The 21,864-nt window shown below is 35.0% G+C and overlaps 1 protein-coding gene across 5 annotated transcripts in view; it reads left to right on the forward strand.

The window, feature by feature from the left end:
- The window catches only part of CDH12 (cadherin 12), a 996,732-nt gene that overhangs the window by 785,828 nt on the left and 189,040 nt on the right, over positions 1 to 21,864 (forward strand). For all 5 annotated transcript variants that reach the window (XM_032337714.1, XM_032337713.1, XM_032337715.1 and 2 more), the window contains one exon: positions 20,182 to 20,476. In XM_032337714.1, coding sequence (XP_032193605.1) covers positions 20,182 to 20,476 — 295 coding nt within the window. The remainder of the gene's footprint in view (positions 1 to 20,181; positions 20,477 to 21,864) is intronic.

The raw sequence follows: 21,864 nt of genomic DNA on the forward strand, positions 1-21,864 counted from the left end.
CTCTTAGACTCATGTTTTGAAATCAAATAATATTAGGTACAATGGGAATGTTAGAGAAAACGGCCTCAAGTTTGCTTGTTAACTGTCCATGCTTCATTTTTAAGACCAGGATAAAAGTATGTGACAAAAAAAGCATCTAGACATGATTGAACAATGATTTTCTCATGGGGGAGCTATAGGTCTGCATTAATTGTTACATGAAAAAGACCTGGTGAGTCTCAGCTAAGAAAGCATAATAAATAAAAGTTAGTTTGTTAAAAAGAAAGAAAGAAAGAAATCAAGAGCTACTATTGTTTTAGTAAAGGAATCGCTGTTGTACTTTGTAATGTACTAAAGTGCGAATTAACTTAGGAGACCAGCTGTGGTTCACCAGAGATGCTCACTTCAGTAACACAAAAGAATAGGTTGTCTCTATATGTTTAATTTTTTTTTCAGTGAATGTATCTACTTTTATTATTGTACTAAAGTAAGCAAAAAACAAAAAAACAAAACAAAACAAACAAAAATAACCACATAACCAAGAAAAGATCATCACAAAGGTGTATATTTCTACTTAGAACTTTAATTCAGAGTGCATGTACTTTAACCATGAAGTTAATCAAACTCGTATTGTTTGGATCATGTTTAGGATGTTTAGGATATCAACATTATCAAATAAGACGGGCACACAATGATGACAGAGGGTAAGGAAGATTGGTCTTAGTAAGTGGTGACAGGAAGCCAGCTTAGAATTAACCCATTTGCTCCTGGTAAATCAAAAGTCTTTATAATACACATAAAGATCATAGTTAGCTGGATAAGAACGGTCACATATACTTCAAGCAGAATAGTCTGTGACTCACTAAACTGTTAACAATCCTTTGTTTTCAACACTAATTGACAATGCAAAAATATTAAGTTGCTGATCTATTTTTACAAAGCTAACAATAACATTTAAATCAGTGTCTCCCAAAATGGTTTGGACCATGCCCCCCAGTAAATAATGCATTTTTTTTTTTATGATCTCCCTGATATGAGGAAGTGGTGAAATAATGCATTTTGATACCCAACACACATATATATACTCACTTGCTCATATAAAATCCTGGAATTTAAAAAAAAAAATGTTTCTTAAAGATTTTTTTTTTTTAATTTATCTGTCAGAGATCACAAGTAGGCAGAGAGGCAAGCAGAGAGAGAGGAGGAAGCAGGCTCCCTGCAGAGCAGAGAGCCGGATGTGGGGCTTGATCCCAGGACCCTGGGATCATGACCTGAGCCGAAGGCAGAGGCTTAACCCAGGTGCCCCCCCAAAAAAAATGTTTCTTAAAGAAATGTATCCCCTTACAATGCATAATGGTAATTTGCCCTATTCTGTTCTATTCAATTACATTGTATTCTACGTCATTCAATTATATTAATTAATGAAAAGCTTAACCCACTAAATTGATTTCATGATCCACTAATGAGTCATGAACCACAACTTGAAAATTACTATTTAGACTATAATAATTGCGTTTGGTTAGAGCAAGCCTCAAAAATATATAATAAGAGTAGTCTGTAATCATCACATTAAACTATTTAGACAATTGTATAGACATTGGGGAGGGTATGTGCTGTGGTGTGTGCTGTGAAATGTGTAAGCCTGATGGTTCACAGACCTGTACCCTTGGGACAAATAACATATTATATGTTAATTACAAAATAAAAATAAATGTAAAAAGACAATTATATTGTGAAAAGAAGTATTTAACTAAATTCTTTTTAATTGGAAAAAATAACTGGATTCTTAATACTGTTCATCTGAGATGTAGGCGTGATATGCAGTGTGTTACTTATTATCTATGATCACTTTTCCTGCAGAATTAAATAGGTCCCATGTGTAAAGATGGTTTCCTCAATGAGTCTAGAGACATGAATGTGGAATGAGATATATAAAAGGAAGGAGAATTAGAAATATTAGTGAAAAGGAGTAGAGTAGAATAAGACCAAGAGAAGACAATCATATAGGGGCGCCTTGGTAGCTCAGTCCATTACACATCTAACTTCAGCTCAGGTCATGATCTTGAGATCCTGGGATTCAGCCCAGCTGTTTATTTATTTATTTTTTTTTAAGATTTATTTATTTATTTGAGAAAGAGAGTGAGAGAGAGCGAGTGCACCCAAGCCGAGGTAGGGGCAGAGGGAGAGGGAGAGAATTCTCACAAAAACTCTATGCAGAACCCAGCATGGGGCTCAAGCCCAGGACCCTGACATCATGACCTGAGCTGAAATCAAGACCTGGGTGCATAACTGACTGAGCCACCTGGTGCCCCCATTTTTTAATGGAAGAAGCTCTTCATTATTATTATTCTTAAAATGCTGGCCCTGGCAATATTTTGTAAAGAATTAATATCAATGAGATTTTACTCAGATAATTCCAAATAAGTAGGCTGGTGTTTCCTATATTTTGGAGAAATATACAAAAAAAGGTTTTTGTTATATTTTAATGTGACTTGATGTCACAATTATGACATAAAATTTTTAGGTCTTTTTTTTTTTTAAAGATTTTATTTAATTATTTATGTATCTATTTGGCAGAAAAGGGGAGCTCACAAGTAGGCAGACAGGCAGGCAGAGAGTGAGAGGAGGAAGCAGGCTCCCCGCTGAACAAAGAGCTCCATGCAGGGCTTGATCCAAGGACCCTGAGATATGACCTGAGCCAAAGTTAGAGGCTTAACCCACTGTACCACCCAGATGCCCTATTAGGTCTTTTTTTTTTTTTTTTAAGGTTTTATTTATTTATTTGACACAGGGAGAGAGAGAGAGCACAAACAGAGGGGGAGTGGCAGGCAGAGGGAGAAGGAGAAACAGGTCCCTGCTGAACAAGGAGCTTGATGTGGGGCTCATCCCAGGACCCCAGGATCGTGACCTGAGCCAAAGGCAGACACGTAACCAACTGAGCTACCCAGACACCCCAAATTATTAGATCTAGTTTCAAACAGGAAATGATTTGAATCTTCCTTACTATATAAAGTCGACTTGGAATATAATATGAAGGATAAAATTAATGGTGCTAATAGTAAAAAACATACACGATTTCTGGAAGGGGAAGTAGAATTGCATTGCCATAGTGGTGCATATGTGTATGTAATTTGAAAGCTTAATTTTTCAGATTTAAAAAAGAAGGAACGTTCCAGTGTTGTCCCTTTTCCCCTTCTTGACTGTTCTTGCTGCTACATGACTAAATTTCATCATCCACCCCCCACCCCGTGTGTGCAGGTAGTGCTTATTCTAATTAAATACACAGGGTTAGGAAGGAGAAAAATGAATAATTACACAGGACAGTGGTGAGAAAGTTAGAATGCAAAGCCATTTGAACCCCAATATTGAAGTTCTTTTCCCCTTCACACATAGGCTTTTATCATAATCTCCATCTGCCTGACCAACAGAGTTCAAAACAAGAACAGTCTTTTTTAAAACTTGCTTTTTATATAGGCGCCTGGGTGGCTCAGTTGGTTAAGTGACTCCCTTTGGCTCAGGGCGTGATCCTGCAGTAGCAGGATCAAGACCCTCATCTGGCTTCCTGCTCAGCGGGGAGTCTTGTTCTCCCTCTGCCCCTCCCTGCTCTCGCTCTCATGCTTTCTCTCTCTCAAATAAATAAATGAATAAAATCTTAAAAAAAAAAAAAAAAACTGGGCACCTGGGTGGCTCAGTTGGTTGAGCAACTGCCTTCGGCTCAGGTCACGGTCCTGGAGTCCCAGGATCGAGTCCCACATCGGGCTCTCAGCTCCATGGGGAGTCTGCTTCTCCCTCTGACCTTCTCGCCTCTCATGTTCTCTCTTACTGTCTCTCTCTCAAATAAATAAATAAAATCTTTAAAAAAAAAAACAAAAAACAACAACAAAAAAATTACTTTTTATAGAATGTTTTCCTTCTAAGGAGACATATCCGTAGCTCTCAAATCTCTTGTATCATGTAACAACTTTAAACATGTTTATCCCCAAATTGAAAACATTATCATAAAAAAAAAAAAAAGAAAACATTATCATGATGTGTAAAATCATTATAGTATATAATCAGGAACATTACTTATTTATAATCTGTTAGCTCAGGAATTTCTATATTTATTTGGTTTACCTATTTGAAGTATAAAGAAAAATGACTAGGAACAGATACCCAGGTAGCTCATTCGGTTAAGCATCTGCCTTGGGCTCAGGTCCTGATCTGGGACTGAGCCCCATGTTGGGCTCCCTGCTCAGCGGGGAGTCCGCTGCTCCCTCTCCCTCCCCTCTGTCCCTGCCCCTGCTCATTCTCTCTCTCTCTCTAAGAAATGAATAAAATCTTTAAAAAAAGCAAATGAGAAGTGACTATTAAAAGTACATCTATTATTTTGATAACTACTGAGAGAAAGAGTCTTGTGTCCCTATAAAAAAAATTTGTGCTCGGGCGCCTGGGTGGCTCAGTGGGTTAAAACCTCTGCCTTCAGCTCAGGTCATGATCCCAGGGTCCTGGGATCGAGCCCCGCATCGGGCTCTCTGCTCAGCAGGGAGCCTGCTTCCTCCTCTCTCTCTGCCTGCCTCTCTGCCTACTTGTGATCTCTGTCTGTCAAATAAATAAATAAAATATTAAAAAAAAAATTTGTACTCAATGAACCGACGATACACAACTATTTATTGTGTGTAAAAGTAGGAAGTTGAGAATCTTCATTTTACATTCAAGTGACAAAATTCCAGTTATATCATGGCATTTCTTGCAATGTATCACATAGTTTCCCATGGAGAAATATCACTTTTAGTCATATCTGTCATTGTTTACTTCAAAAACTGTATAATGTATAGTAGACTATTTATGGGCAAGATAAATTATATTGCAGCTTTAATTTTTCAGGTTTACAACTCTCACTTGTGACATAGAAAATGGAAAGATTTAAAATCCATTTCAAGCATGTAACTATAATTTCGTAAAATTTTATGTTCCACCATATATAATGTGTGATAAAAGATGTGAAGTACAGAAAATATTCACCAATACTGCCTCCTTATGACTGTAGGTTTGAGGCCTTTTAAGTAGGGTTAAATGTTCAGGGGAAAGGTTCCCTTTTCTTTGTTGAAAAATTTACAAAATAGTTTACAGTGAAATTAAAAATAAAAAAAAGGAAGTGCATTATTTAGACTAAGTCAGGACAGCTGAGTTTTGTTTCCAGGTTCTCAACTTTTGAACAACAATATACTAGACTAGTTCTTCTATATTCCAAACCGGAGGCTCCTCATTCTCAATGCTAAGGAGGAAAGGATTATTAACTATGTCAAAGAAAATAATAAATATAAAAATAATTAGTACATTTGTATAAATTATTCAAGTGGAAAATATCAGTATAATTGTTAATAATCAAATAATCCCATTTTTAAAATTTATATTCTCCACACACATACCCAAGTCTGATGATAAAACTTCTGTCGACTACTTTTCACTCCATGTTATTTTCCCGGTGTTGCTAATGGAGCTTGAAATTGATGGAGTCCTTTCTAATCCTGGCATCAATCTATGTTCTCCATCCCTGATGCTTTTTAGTGCTACTGACTTTTCCCTCACATAAATGCCACACCCCATTTACATTTGAAATCTTGATGAAATACAGTAGATGGGATTTATCTTATCTGAAATCATCAGAAAACCAAGTTGTTGTTGTTGTTTTTACTTGTAACTGTTTTAAAGTTTATGGACACAAAACATTTTGATTTATTAAACATTATAAGGCGGCTTTCATGAGCCAAGTTGCCTAAAAATAGCAGCAGATATTTTCACTGCACATAACGGAAAAGAACGCTGTGCAGAGAGTTGGAGAACCTGGTTTCTATTCTGATTTCTGTAATTAACTAGCTCTATGACATTGAGGAAATCACTTAGTCTGATTCTCAGTTTCTTCATTTGTGGAATGAAACAATTAAAACAATGTTCTCTAAGGTACTTTCCAGTTTCAAAGGCCTGATTTTATGCCATGACAAAAGCTGTGCACGAAGACCATTTTTTCTTTTCTTTTTAAATCTCCTTCTTGCCAAGGCAAAATACACTAACAATGTTTTTTGAATATCCCAAGGATAATTTGGCTTAATTCTTGCCTATAAGCAACATAATGGGCAGATAGCCAGAGTGATCAGCTTCTTCCATTAAGGATTTACGCAGCAGTCTGGAATGGCCAGTTTAAGAATCATGGTAGAAATTGTTCTAGGACACAAAGGATACAGTTTACACCTTAGATAGGCAGCTTTTTTTTTTTTCTTTTTTCTTTTTCTTTTTTTGTATGTGAACTGATAAATAACTGAGCTGACTGTTCAAATGCCTTATTATTCTCCTTCCTACGAACAGAGCCAATAAATTTCAAGCATCATTAGCAGCAAGTGTGTACTCAAAACCCACAAATGATATACCAACTTCTCAGAGAAGTCTTCAAGATATAAAATGAGTGGAAACCTTGTTATTTTCTGCAAGCATAGAGGGATCATAGAAGCAAAACTATTCAACATTTTATAAGGCAATAAATGCAGCCTGTTTTAAACTAAAAATACAACATTATTTGTGGCTTTTTATGTGAGAGGATTCGAAACTTGGAATTAAAGGAAAATTATGCTCTGCCCAAAGTGTTTCCCCCCAAAAAGGTAGGGGATTGGGTTTAGGCAGCAGTTCAGTTGTGGTATCATAAGGTTCAAGCAGAAGATTTCAAAAGCATTGTGTGGATTGCTACTTTTCCAGTATGTACCCGTGATTTTGAATTGGGGTCTAGGACTGGGAAGGTATGGCAAACCATGGCCCTTCTTCCTTCCTTCTATATTCTGCATAATGAGTAACTACTAAGGGTTGTTGTAAGACATTCTATGTTAAAGATAAATCCTTAGAATGGCTGGCTTAGAGAATTCTGATATGGAACACGATACAATGAATGAGGCTATGGATTTGATTAAAGTTTATTTACTGCCATTATTTGAATGGCAGAAGCAGAGCCCTTTGCCAGAAAGTATGTGTCTGTACAGAATGAGACAACACAACTCATTTGACTTCCCGCAACAGTTTGCTTGATGAAAGCTCTGCCCTGAATCCCGAGATTAGACAAAATCAATTGCGTAGGTTTCCCTTATTCCCAAATTTAGATTGGCAGATACTTCACTCTGACCTAATACAAGAGACGGAGTTGTTTCAAATTGCATAAAAGATGAAGAGGTAGCAATAGTAAAATCTGCTGCACTGTGTGTGTGTGTGTGGTTTTTTTAAATGACTTTGGATGTAGAACAGATTCCTTACCTATGTTGATCTTTGAGGACTTACTGATGAGTTTGTCCGCAAATCTGTGGCGCTTGAATACAATTAGTGTTCAATAACATGAAAAAGAAAGTGGGCAGTTTTGCTTTGGATTTTCATTTTTTTTTTTTTTTAAGATTTTATTTATTTGACAGAGATCACCAGTAGGCAGAGAGGCAGGCGGAGAGAGAGGGGGAAGCAGGCTCCCTGCTGAGCAGGGAGCCTGCTGCTGAGCTCAATCCCAGGACCCTGAAAATCATGACCTGAGCTGAAGGCAGAGGCTTAACCGATGGAGCCACCCAGGCACGAGGATTTTCTTTTGTTTGTTTGTTTCCTTCTTTTTTTGACTGACACAAGGAAATTCAGAGTAAGAGTTTTATGAGTTCATTCTATGAGAAAAAGTCCAGACAATTTCAGGAATTAATGTAATATTCTCAGAAAGACTCCCTCTCTCCTTCCCTTATTTCTGTCAGTCTCTTTTTGTATGTAGACTTAATTTTCTTGAGGCACCTCCTTTATGGTGTGCAGGGTACAGAGTGAGGTAGAAACTGTCTTAGTTAGTAGTCAGCTACTTCATTGAGTAGAAAGGCAAATGCTAACACTGGCCAGACCTGCAATCTCTGCCCACAGTATGGTCAAAGGGACAAAGTGCAGTGATTAACAATATTACTAGATTCACAGGGTGAATGTGTATGGGATCACTTATACAAAGGAAGTAGCAGATGTATTTACCAGAAATGGTCGAGTAGGGATGTAGGCAGGGAAGAATTCAACAAGCAAATGAATTAAATAATGTGTCAGAAAACTGAGGCACTGTGACATACTGTGACATAATGATTTATAGGAAATGTATATTTGGTCATTCAGATGATGAAATATAGATTTCTCAGTTATATTTGGTCCTCATCCACAGTTCCTAAAAATGCTGAAAAGCCATTGAGATTACATAAATGTCTTGTTATTAACAAAGGTGACTTTTGGATCCCACCAAAGGGCAAGGGTTCATTGGAAGGAGGACCAACGGCTTGACTAGAGAGTTGGAACTTTCAAACCTATCCCCTGACCTCAAGAAAGGGGAGAAGGACTGGAGACTGGATCAGTCAATGGCCAATGACTTAGTCAATCAGGACTATGTCATGATGGCTCCATAATAACCGCCCAAAACTGGGTTCATAGAGCTTCTGGGTTGATGAATACATGGAGATGGGGTGAATGGCACCCCGGAGAGAGCATGTAAGCTGTACCTCCTTTATCCTTCTCTTCATCTGGCTCTGTATTCATATCCTTTATCATATCACTAAATAAACAGGTAAACATAAGTAAATGTTTCCCTGAGTTCTCTGAACCACTCTAGCAAATATAAAGACCCTAAAGAGTTGGCTGTTGGAACCTCCAGTCTGTAGCTCATCAGTCAGAAGCACAGGGGTGGAAACAGCCCAGGGCTTGCAACTGGAGTTGAGGTGAGGCTTGGGAAGTAGTCTTGTAGGACTGAGCCCTTAACCCCTGGAATTTGATGCTATCTCTAGGCAGACAGTGTCAGAATTGAGTTGGATTCTTAGACATCTTGCTGCTGTTTGAGAATTGCTTGGTCTTGCAAGTGGGGGAGCACTACTCCATACATTGGGTTCAGGAACCCTAAAAGAATTGGTGTCAGTAGAGGCACATAACCAAGAAATCAAAATTTCCTTTTACTCAAAAGTCATGATTTAAAAAAAATTAAGTAACAATAATATTGGATTTCTCTAATTACGTATTAGTACTAGTTTTCCATTTTTGCACAACAAATTCCCTCAAATGGAACAGCTTAAGACTCAGTTCTACAACAGAAATTTGGCACAGAATAGTGGGGGGGTGTGTTAAGGCCTCACAAGATTGAAACCAAGGTGTCAGCTGGGTGTCAAGCTCTTTCTTGAGGGGGGAGAAAATCAACTTTCAAGCTCATTCAGACTGTTGGCAGAATTTATTTTCTTGCTATAGACCTGAGGTCTTCTTTATACTACTAGTGGTGATGTGGGATTACTACCAGCTCCTAAAAGTTGCCCCTCTGTATCAGCAATTCTAAATATGACCATCTGTTTTCTCCTAAGCCAGCTGGAGTGTCTTTCTAACTTCCTCTTTCTACCCCTGAGGTGGGGGGACTCTTAAGCTTTTAAAGCTCTCATGTGATTAGGATTGGCCTACCAACGTAATATAACCATAAGAATTAAATTTATATTCTTCACAGTCCTGGGGAACATTCAGGGAAAAGGTACACTAATGGGAGAGAAGCCTTGAATAATATGGTAGAATCCTGCCTACCACACCATATTTTGGAGTTCAATCATAATTGAGAATTAAGTCTTAATGTGATTTCAATTCTGTATTGAATATGCACAGGTTTTATGATTTAAAATAATACAATGAGGTATGATTGGGCCCTGATTAGTCTCAGAAATTCTGTATATAGCTTATCTTAATCAGCAACCAAGGTTTTATATATATATTTATATATATATATATATATGAGAAAAGTTGTTAGAAGTAGTTAAGGAGATCAGTAAACAGATTCTCTCTCTTTCTTTTTCTTTCTTTTCTTTTCTTTTAGATTTTGGAAATAACATAACTATACAATCTATTCATGTCAGGTTTAGTAAAATGTGTTATATGTACATATACACACGCAATTCTATAGATTCTGTGAATTATTAGGAAAATTTAATAACAAAGCAATTCAGTTTCTTCTAAAAACCAATTACACTTTGAGGGATTTGTTCATCATTTAAGGTCTCAATGTCAAATTAAGCATCTGCTTTTATAATCCTGAATTCCTTTTAAAAAAATAACTTTGACCTTTAAAACTGCAATAGCTTGAAATTGATTTATTTCTCTCAGGCATCCAATAATATATATTTGCTAAAAGCAGTCAAAATTGAGGTTCCAGCATCTGTGAGAGCTGTTTGTATTTTTTCTTTCTTTCTCTCTCTCTTTCTTCTTTTCCTTTCTTTTTTTTCTTATCCCTTATTATTTTTTTTTTTTCCTTTTAAAGTCAAAGTCAAAGTGGAACTATTACCTCTTTGGAAGTTTCTTGGGAATCCTGTTATCCCAAGTGGAAAATGAGTGAACCCTGAGACTGATTCCTTCTTTAATATGTTTATAAGAGAGATTTTAGAAAAACCTCTCGGTTAGTGCATTTCTTACATAGAATAGACACTATTTCTATTTCTCATTAGCACTTCGCAATTTAGCATTTTCATACTATTGGACAAAAAATGAATATTTCATGTATACATTATCATGCAAATAAGATAATATTTATGACACTCTTATAGGATATAAGACAAAGATATGAATTCTTAACAGTAAAATTGGCATGAAACAGCTTGACTCACAATACAAAGAAAGCAACTGGTTAAGTACTTGGATTTATTTTTTCTGCATTTGTGATATTATACTTTCAAAATCCATTTAAAGTAGTTATTGTAAAGTGAGGAAGGGAAATAAAAGACTTCAATGAGGTGGCTTTGTGCTTGAACACATAAAGCAATCCCCACAGTAACACATGCTACAGAAAATGGGTCACCTTCAAACCACCTTTGAAATAAGCAGATAATGTAATTTTCAGCTTGTGTTCTTAAGAGCGTTGTTTTATAGAATGCATATCTATTGGCCTTTTATTCATTTTGCAAAATTTGCATGTGTGAGGACATGAAAACACATACAAATATTCTTTCTCTCTCTTTTTTCTCTGCCATATACAAATATGCACACGTCTAAATGTTCCTACACATGTGGACATATCTGTTTATTTGATTATTATTTCTTCTGAAAAGGCACACTATTTCTCTATTGAAATGTAATTATTCCATTATGTTTTTAACATAATGGATTTCTATATATGTCAAAACAAATGGTATAAACAATGTGCAGAACCTTAGAAAAAAATATTTTTCATTGAAATATTTTGCTTATACAATTGTATTTTTAAAAATAAATTTTGTTCACTTTTTTCTAGCTAATTATTAATTGTTCCAAATATGTAGTTGACACATAGTATATAAAGATGATTTCTAACTAAAATATAGTATTAATTTGTATTTTAAATAAAAACACAAACATAACATGCTTTTTAATTATGTAGTATATGCTTATGAAAAACTTCTATAGAAGAGTATGATTTGAGAGACACAAAACTGTAAAAAGACGGTGCTTTTTAAAAAGATTTATTATTTCTTGGGGATAAAAATATATGTTTATAAAAAATAAAAAATTTAAAAAAAAAGATTTATTATTTCTTATTATTTAAAAATTATTTAAAAGAGAGAGAGCAAGAGAGCAAGCGATGGGAGAGGCAGTGGGGTTTGATCTCAAGACCCTGAGGTCATGACTGGAGCTGAAATCAAGAATGAACAATGTCCATGTAGGCTGGAATCACCTAAGCCATGTAGGTTCCCCAAGATACACAGTGTTTTGAATGAATATCTTTTTTGCTATGATCCAAATTATTCCCCACTGGACTTCTGTCCCCTTGAGAGCAAATACTATTATGTTCTCTATTCTAGTGCCCAGTGCAATCACTAACAGGCAGTACAAAGTGTTCTTGAATAAAACTATTCTCTTTAATGTGTCCATAATAATGCAACCCAGTTTTGCTCAGACTGTAGTAGTATTACAAAACTAATACTTGGGCAGGTTGTATATGTGGCTCTGACCAATTGTTTGTCCTTTCCTCTTAAGGACACCCAGTTTTGAAAGTTAAGGGAGAAAATGACATTATATGACTCAAAAGAGAATTGATTGAGCTGAAGTGCTCGTCTCAAGGATACACGGAGTTAGACTGATCTAAATCTCAGCTTTGTGTTTGTCTATTTATGTCTTGAGCCAACTCAGTTTCTCTGTGCCTCAATTTATGCATCTGCAAAATGAGGGTGGTAATAGCAGGGTTGTCCTTATAGGGTTGTTCTGAGTATTAAAGTGGTTTTAGACATATAAAACCTTTAGAAAATTGCCTGGAAAAAGTAGAAGCTTGATAATGTTTTCTATCATTATTTTGGATCCAATTAGTTTTCTTGTATCTATGAATATAAATTAATGTAAATGGAAACAAATATTGCTATACTGGGCTCATTTGAATGTAAATGGAGAGAAATGAAGGGAAATAGACATTATGAAGTTCTCTACAGTACCCTCCACATTTTATGATATCAATATTAGAATCCACATTTTATGTATGAGGATTCTGACACCCAAAGAAGTTTAGCAACTTATACAGTAACATCCAGGTAAGAAGTCACAGGTTTGGGATTCTAACCTTAATATCTCACGCTCATGGTCATGGATTTCAGTCATTCCATATATTACTTTAGAGGTAAGATTTGGGTCTGTCTGATTTATTAAAGTAATTAAATGCATATACAAAGAAGTTAGGATAGAACAAGTAACTTTTGGAGATTAAATTATACATCTTGATTAAACAGTCCATTTATCTTATTTATCATGCTAGCATATTACTGATTGGTTTGAGAACTAAATCTTCTAGGATTTGTAACATAATGCCTGGTATTCATTAAGGGCTAATAATAAAAGCAATAGTACAGAGAAATAGTAACAAGTAATAATAAGTCAATGACTGACATCTAACTGTAATAATGTATAATTATTACTTAAAACTCACCTTTTAAAATTTATTTTGAATGTAGAATAAATCACACAGATGATACTATCTAGTATTCTGAAAAACAACCACATTTGAAATCAACACAAATTCACTTTCATTTCAAATAGAGATTCCATTACTAAAAATTTGATAAGAATATTTTATTGTCAGGAAATGGTTTGTTACCTAAAATCTGGCTTTGTGAAAAATGTTTTACAGCTTCGGAAATGTAGGGAAGAAATTATTTTAACCTTCTCCCATATTTTTCTCCCAAATCCAGGCACCACGCCAATGACCTCTCCAACTTCTCTAGAAGTACCTATTAATATGTTGTGACACTCTCAAATGATATAATGTAATCTGGGTGAGCTAAAGTTGTAAAATATGACAATCCAAAAGATCAATTAGGATACCCCTCATACGTAACCACACGTGCAATATTCAAGGAGACAAAGAAAAATGATAGAGAGCATCGGGTGAAAAGGATATTTTTTCTTTTACAAGGTGTGTAATATATCCTAGTACATTAGATTTTGTTGCTCCCAAGCATTGCAAATAGTCTTTGTTCTCCTTTGCTCTGCCTTGGCCTACCTCCGGGGAGGTGTGGACCTTTTTGAAATGGATTTCTACTTCCTTAAATAGAAGGTGAGATAATTCCAGCTGATAAATAGCTTTGGGTCTGTAACCCAGCCTGGGGAGTTCTCCACTCACTATGGGCTGTTAAAGGGAATGCAGAACCTTGTAAAGTGGTCTTCCTCCTCCCCAGATGGCAGCCATCAAGCTAGAAAGAACAAATGAGTCCCCTCAGGGAGTAGAATGGAATAGAATGTCAAATATTCTTGGACCTTCTGTGGCTTCTGAGAGAAATTTTGCATTATAACATTATTCAGGCAGAGTTATAGATCATCTTGGGGTCCCGTCAGTAAGCAATGCTTTGAACATAATCTAATGGCTTTGTAGCTAATACAATGGCTGCTGTGATGTTATTGAGAACAGACTAAGCATGAATGGGACACTAAGCAACTACAAAAAAGGAAATACTAAGTATTTCATAAGTACACCGAGGAGAATATAGCAAAAGTAGTTTATTCTGTACATAATGAAATTATTTCAGCCAAAGAAAACCGCAGAAGATTTTCTCATCCTTGTTTTGGCTAGTTTATCTGAGGGATCCCATATGTAAATAAAAGTTATGATATTATTTCAAATCACATTCACGAACTGTTGAACCGTCATATTAAATTATTCTATGGGCTTTATAATCATTCGAAAGCTGATAACGAGTATTACAACTTACATGCCATTATTTCACCAAAATTTGCCGAAGCATATGCTGTACAAGGAACCTTTCCCTTGGATTGAATGTGTTCATAGAGATGACGGGCAGATGTCGTAACTCATGCTACAAGGATCTCTCTATTAAGTAGGGCATATATTTATGCTGCCGCATTTGCTCATCCGTATTTTGAAACTGAAAAGATATTCTAAGGCAAAACAGTAAAGACTTAAAGGACATCTCAGGAAGTTTCTTATTCCAGCAGACAAATTGAGAAGGGAAGCTAGTTCTCTGAAAAAAGATCATGATAAGTAAATAAGTAAATATCAAAATGTATGATCCTTCCGAACTGACGGAAAACACAAAAACCAAATGCAGTGTTTGAAAGTTGCTTTGATCTATGCTCAAAATATAGAGAAAGAACTAAAAACGATATTTGAAGAGACAAATGGGGAACATTGAATAAGGGTTGGTTATCAAGTGATGATAGGTATTTTAAGTAATTTTCTTAAATTAGATAGGGACATTAAGATTACGTAGGAAATGGGCCTTATTTTCAGGAAGTTGGTGCGTCAGCCTCAAGTAGTTAATTATTATGATGCCTGCAACTTTAAAAAGTCTGTGAAAGTAAAACAAAATGCTGTGAGTGTTAATAATTGTTTAATCTAGAGAGTGAGAATATAGGTTTTCATTGGATCATTCTTCTAGTTTTTCTGTTGGTTTGAAGTTCTATTTAAAATATTCTTGGGTGCCTGGGTGGCTCAGTGGGTTAAGCTGCTGCCTTCAGCTCAGGTTGTGATCTCAGGGTCCTGGGATCAAGCCCCGCATCGGGCTCTCTGCTCAGCAGGGAGCCTGCCTCCTCCTCTCTCTCTGCCTGCTTGTGATCTCTGTCAAATAAATAAATAAAATATTTTTTTAAAATAAAAAAAAAATAAAATAAAATATTCTTGGTAAAGGAAGATGGTGTAGTGCCTACACATTTTTATTTGTCTCATGAGAACATCAGAGACCAAAAGTATGAAACCATAATCTTGATAAGAATGATGTGGAGGGCAGGTGTTAAAATACTATGTGATGTACCAGAGTCTCTTATGGGCACATGGTTTGTAATTTGCAAGTACATACACCAAATCCAATATTTGTTGAACACAAATTTTGGTTTTCAGGCAGAAACTACCTTTTCAAAATAAGAAATTTCTTCCTCCAACATAACTCATCTGAGCCCCATGACCAGTAACCACCCCCTATCGTGGCAAAAAGCAAACGAAAATAAAATCACTGCTGGACACAGAATATAGAAAGCATTTTCTGTTTGATGTGTGTTTTCAACCCAGAGAAAATAAGAATAAGTCTCTTATTTGGTGCAGCAGTTTCTAAAATATAATCAAGGAGATGCTAGTAAACACTTAACTTTTAGATTAGCTTTCTCAAAACTTTTAAACACTGGAATTCAGATTTGCTTACACTCTGAAGCTGGTCCTCAGTATCTTTTTAAAGCCTCTCTTGGCATCTCATTTTCATGCTCCATCTGAGATGACTTGGGACAAAAATCAGAAAATAACAACACCATTTCCACAAAACAACTGCTTGGACAGTGCAAATTTCTACATCCATCATTGATGGAACTCTGAGAGAAATTTTAAATGTCAATACTAAAAAATGATATTATTGGAGTTGGCTGTTTTAGTCAATGCAGTGAGCACCTACTCAGAAACAGCTTAAAAAATAATTGGAATAAGAAATATTCCTCCTTTAAAACTGTTATAATTATATATATATGTAACTATATATAATTTTATTCTTGTAGAATTATCAGCTTTGTGTAATGTGTAGCTTAAAGCCCTGTGTAAAATGACATCATGTGATTTGTCATAGTTAACACAGGCCAAAGATAAGGCAAGTCAGGAGAATTCTCCTTCTGAAACCCTCCCTCCTTCTTTATGCAAATGACACTAAGAAGTAGTTAGCTAATCCTGAATTAGCTAATTGCAGAAAGATTTAAGAAATGAATCTCATCTACAGAGATCAATTCCTGGAATCACTGAAGTTTCAAATTTTTTCATTCATAAAAATCATGAAGATTTTGGTCTTGATAATTACCCCTTTAGGCGACTAAACAGGAGAGCACCCCCACACACATAGACATCATATTATTTATGAAAAGATTAGTGGTGCCCATTAAAGCCTTCAGACTTCCATGAGTGCCTGTAAAGCACACATTAAAAAATGATGTTGAAAAGGGGCACCGGGCTGGCTTGGTCAGTAGAGGATGGGACTTTCAGTCATGGGGTTCCGAGTTTGAGCCCCACATTGGGGGTAGAGGTCACTTTAAAAAAAAATGTTTTTGAAGAATTTCAAGTGATCTTAAAATATAATTATGGTATTCTGTTATTTTTGCAAGTGTTGATTTTTTATATCATGTTATATGTATATGTAGTTAGTGAATATTATAAAAATGCACATAAATATATTTCCATATGTATACTCTTTTAGGTATATATATTTTTGTTTATAACAATTTATATGTAAATGCTGACTATAATGGAAAGTATACTGAAAGGATAAAAGAAGTTATCTATAATACCCACATCAGGCCATCACTTATTTAATATTAGAACTGATGTTGGAACAATACCTATATTTTAAGGTAGTCATTCATGTGCCAGTTCAATCAAAATGGACTAATTTTAAATATTGCCTGACAAAACAGAATACTGCAGGGGGTCTCCTGTGAGGTATTGTCATGTAACGACTGCTCTAAAAATTCTAATCGTCTCACGAGTTTTACATTAATCAACTTTATTTTCAGTTCAAAATGTTAACGTATTTTCACATATTTCTTCTGAAGCTTCAATCTCTACAAAACTTCATTTTAGATTAGAAGAAAAAGGTAAGAGTAAGGAGTAACAGCAACTGAATTTAATTTCGATCTTGGATAGAGCTGAAAACACATTTGCTTTTCTATTCTTATGTCAGTTCGAAAAGAAAACAGTTCTGATTTTAGCCAAATGAGGATTTTTTTTTGTAATTCTGCTTGGATCACATTGTAAAAACCTTCTTCAAATTTTCACTTGTTTCCCACAATATTACCACATATTCTCAAAGCCATTGGCCAAATGGATGCAGTTTATAAAGTCTTTCCTTTTGCATTGAGCTTTTGCCTGCCTCATATCTTTAGATACATTTTAAAGCAAAAGCAATACCCACCATGTTGAATATCTTAAACTGTATGGGTGAAATATGTAATTTGAAATTCCGAAGTTCAAAGTACATTTATCTACAGCTTGATTTTACACTTGAAACTTCCTGTGCTTCATAAGAGTTTGTTAAAAAAAAAAAAAAAAAAAAAAAAGAAAGAAAGAAAGAAAGAAAGAAAAGAAAAAGAAAAGAAAAAAAAGAGAAATGGGAAAAATCTTCTTCGTCATTTATAGCAATTTTCTTTAGACTTGAGTAAAATGTGCGGAAACGTGAAAGAAAAATCAAAATCGTGTGCCCTCTTTTTGTTTTCTTATTCTTTTTTACTATAACACTGACCCAGGAATCAATTCTTTGTTATGCTTTTTTACAAATATAGTTTGAAAGAAAATTTTGAAGTAAATATCAATTCACAAAATGAACACATTCATTTTAATAACATTGATTTGAAGGATGATGTTATTTTACTGAAGTTAGGCCAGAACGTTGAGTTTAAGAGTTACTGTTGAGTTTGGGTTTTTGTGTTTTGATTTTACTAATACTAATACACAGAAAACCTATTTGCCACAGGATATTTATATAATTTAAAATATTTCAAAGTTTTTTGTGTAGGTTGAAATATTAAAAAAAAAATACAGAACACATTCTTACCAAAAATTTTGCAAGAATGCTGTGCTTATATGCAAATTTTGAAGCATTGCTCAGAAGACTATGGACACTAAAAGCTTAACCTTTTTTCTTTGGCTGGTCTGTTGGCTGGAAGGACCTTTTAAATGTAAAAATGTGGACCCTGATATCAGATGATATCAGTAGGAATAGGTTTAAAACATTTTAGATCAGCAACTGAATAAAAAATAGTATTTATAAAACTATACATGCTATATAATTTAAATAGAGTGTGTATTTATATTATTTATAAAATATATATTTATGAGAATACATATTCTTAGAGAATTGTAAATAATGTAATATCTATATCATATAAATACATTATTGGATACTTCATGGATTTCAAAGCCTGTGTTCATCTTCTATTAATTCATGGACTCCAGGGCTACCTGGGTGGCTGAGTCAGTTAATGTCTACCTTTAGCTCAGGTCATGATCCTGGGGTATTGGGATCAAGCCCTGTGTCAGGTTCATTGCTCAGCAGGGGTCCTGCTTCTACCTCTCCATCTGCTGCTCCCCCTGCTTGTTCTCTTTCTCTCTGTCAAATAAATAAGTAAAATCTTTAAAATATAATAATTCTTGGACTCCAGTTTGAAAAACATTGGCCCACAAAATCATAAAGATAATTTTTCTTCTGTTTGGTCCTCTCCCCTATGTTATCTATGGGTATCTTATTACATGCTATACTAAAGTGAATTATAAATGTGTTGAAAAAATTAGAAGTTTGAAACTTTTCTCTATTATAAGATTTCAAATAAATGGAATGAATTAGAGCAAGCCATTTTTCTGTAAATCTGAAAGGATAATCAGTGATTCTATCCAACATTTGGCTGAGTAATATTGAATAACTCATTGAAAGACAGTCTGTTAAAATGAAATACTCCACTACACATATCTGAAACCATCTGGTTTGCCAAATCTCTCCTCTCCTTTCAAACAAAAAAGTTTAATATTTTCTGAGTTCTTCTACCTTCTCTCTGACTGCATTCAGGTCATTGATTTTTTAATTTAGGATATTCAGGAGGGTTTCTGATTTGGCATTGATGAGCTCATTTATATTTATTATAACAATTACTTAAAATGAAATGAGCATACTTAAGATTAATGCATTTCATTTTATGAAAATTTTATCCCCAAAAGCGTGTAAAAGAAATAAATTCAGATAACAAATTAGTTGTATTTATGCATGTTCATGTATTTGAAAGCAGTACTTAGACAATCTCTGTAATGCACTGAGAAATAAAATGGATTGACAGGACGAATGGAAGGGTAGATGTGTGACCAAAAATGAGATGAGTCAAATACAGTTGATCCTTGAACAACATGGTTTTAAACTTCATGGAGGTTAAACTCCGCTTACATGCATTTTTTTCATAAATACATAAACTTACGGTATCAATAAATACAGTACAATTACTGTAAATATATTTTCTCTTCCTTATTTTTCCTTAATAACATTTCATTTTATCTAGCTCATTTTATTGTAAGAATACAGGGAAGCCTGGGTGACTCAGTCAATTTCAGTTTAGGTTACAATCTCGGGGTCCTGAGTTTGAGCCCTGCCTTGAGCTCCTCATTCAACTTGGAGTTAGCCTGGGATTCTCTTCCTTTCCGTCCACTCCTTCCCCTCCCCTGGCTCATGCTCATTCTCTTTCTCTAAAATAAAGAGATAAATAAAATCTTTTAAAAGAGAATGCAGGATATAATACAAATAACATACAAAATCTGTGTTGACTTATTGTTTATACTATTGGTAAGGCTTCCACTCAACAGTTATTTGTGGTTAAGTCTTGTTGGAGTTAGAAGTTATACACAGATTTTCAACTGCACAGGGGTCGACAACCCTAATCCCTGCTTTGTTCAATGTCAACTGTAAATTAAAAGGTAAATGGTAGAATATCTGGGATGTATATGTATATATAAATGCTTATTATGCTTTTTTTCTACTTTTAATATGTCTTAACATATTTATAATCAAAGAGTTAGTAAAAAAAAGAAAGAAAGAAAAAGAAAAAGAAGAAAGGAAAACAATGAAAAAAAAACATAAGATTTTTCTTTCAACTTTTCTGATAAAAAATTATACTGCAAGTATTTCTATTATGGAACCATCCCTTTGACGGTGTTCTCTGTCTCTGTCTCTTTCTCTCTCCCCCTAAAAGCTCCATTCTGACTTAGATAAAGGAGAGGGGACTGTTAAATACACCCTCTCGGGAGATGGCGCTGGCACAGTTTTTACCATTGATGAAACTACAGGCGACATCCATGCAATCAGGAGCCTGGACAGAGAAGAAAAACCTTTCTACACACTCCGTGCTCAGGCCGTGGACATAGAAACCAGGAAGCCCCTAGAGCCTGAATCAGAATTCATCATCAAAGTACAGGATATTAATGATAATGAGCCAAAGTTTCTGGATGGACCCTACGTTGCTAGTGTCCCAGAAATGTCTCCTGTGGGTGAGTAGGCAAATCAAAATTTTGTCAGATGCACTGAAGCCTTTTCAACATTTTGTTTTTTGCAGGTCAATGTAAACATCTTATTTGTAAACCAGAAGATTATTATTCTACTATAAGACACAATTATTTCCACTTATATTTTCATTGTTGTCCTTTCTGCTCCATACTGAATATACAAATAGATACATAAGTATCCAGGATATATAACATTTGTCACTACTTTTCAATCTTTGCATTTACCCGAACCCACAGAATCCCTTTGTAATTAAGTATGAAGCTCAATTTTTACTAAAATCCATTGTCTTTACAATTCCAGGTGCCTACATGGTACTAAAGGTAACTGCCATACCCACAAATACCATGTAGTGATTCTTGGCTCAAAGTAAATCACCCAAAACACGTATCACTTATGAGTCTGGAAGTGGTCCAGAAAGGAGTGTGTTGTATCCTTTATAGCTACAGATACAGAGTCCAGAAGGATGGTATTGTTTTCTTTTTTATTACAAGTAACCCTTAGTAGTTATGCCATCAAAACAGGAAGCAAATATTATCCTGAACATATTATTAGAATAAATTTACAATTAGCTATAGTATCACTGCCACTGTTAATAATTTAAATTTGATATGAATTCGCACTTCATTATCAACCTAAATTTTAAAGTTCTAAGATATGTATTGTGGGGTCAATGAATCAAGGATGACAGCTTTAATGACAATTTTAAATAACTTTTATTCCAAAGTCACCACTGGCAACCCTCATTCTATTTCAAAGTAACTTGTGGTATCTAGCACATTTGTAAGATAAAGCTACCCATCACTCTGAGATTACAACTTGAAACTCCTACCATGAGCCTTTGCCAATTTCCCTGTCTGGCATTCCTCAGAGGGCTTCTGTTGGCCCTACAACCAACCCAGACATGCATAAACTAAACCAAGGGCAGAAGCAGGTTAGTGGCTTCAAGAATGGTCACATTCTTCAATTCTTGGATTCATCACAAATTTATTTGAAATTGTTATCTATGACCTTACTAGGTATTCAAAGATCATATTCTCTCTGCAACCTGAGAAATCAGCTCGAAGTCATTTACACAGATTTTAAACATTAGTGTACAGACACAGGGCTGAAAATCTGTTACTCAGTTCTTGCTACATTTTTTGAGCAGCTTTTTTTCTTTTTTTCCTTACATGGTGCTGATTGCTAAAGATTTAGAAGTACAATTGGGTAGAAGTGTATCTTATTAAAAAGAAGCCCCGAAAATGGGAAGAGCTAGTTTTTTATTTGTGCCTTTTAATTTACTGGGAGAGAAAAATGAAGGTACTATTCTCAGAAAAAGTAAGGCTTTTAAGAAGACTAGGCTCTTTTGTACCTAAATGGTTTAACCCAGGGC

Source organism: Mustela erminea, chromosome 3 (assembly GCF_009829155.1).
Source record: "Mustela erminea isolate mMusErm1 chromosome 3, mMusErm1.Pri, whole genome shotgun sequence".
Lineage (NCBI taxonomy): Eukaryota > Metazoa > Chordata > Mammalia > Carnivora > Mustelidae > Mustela > Mustela erminea.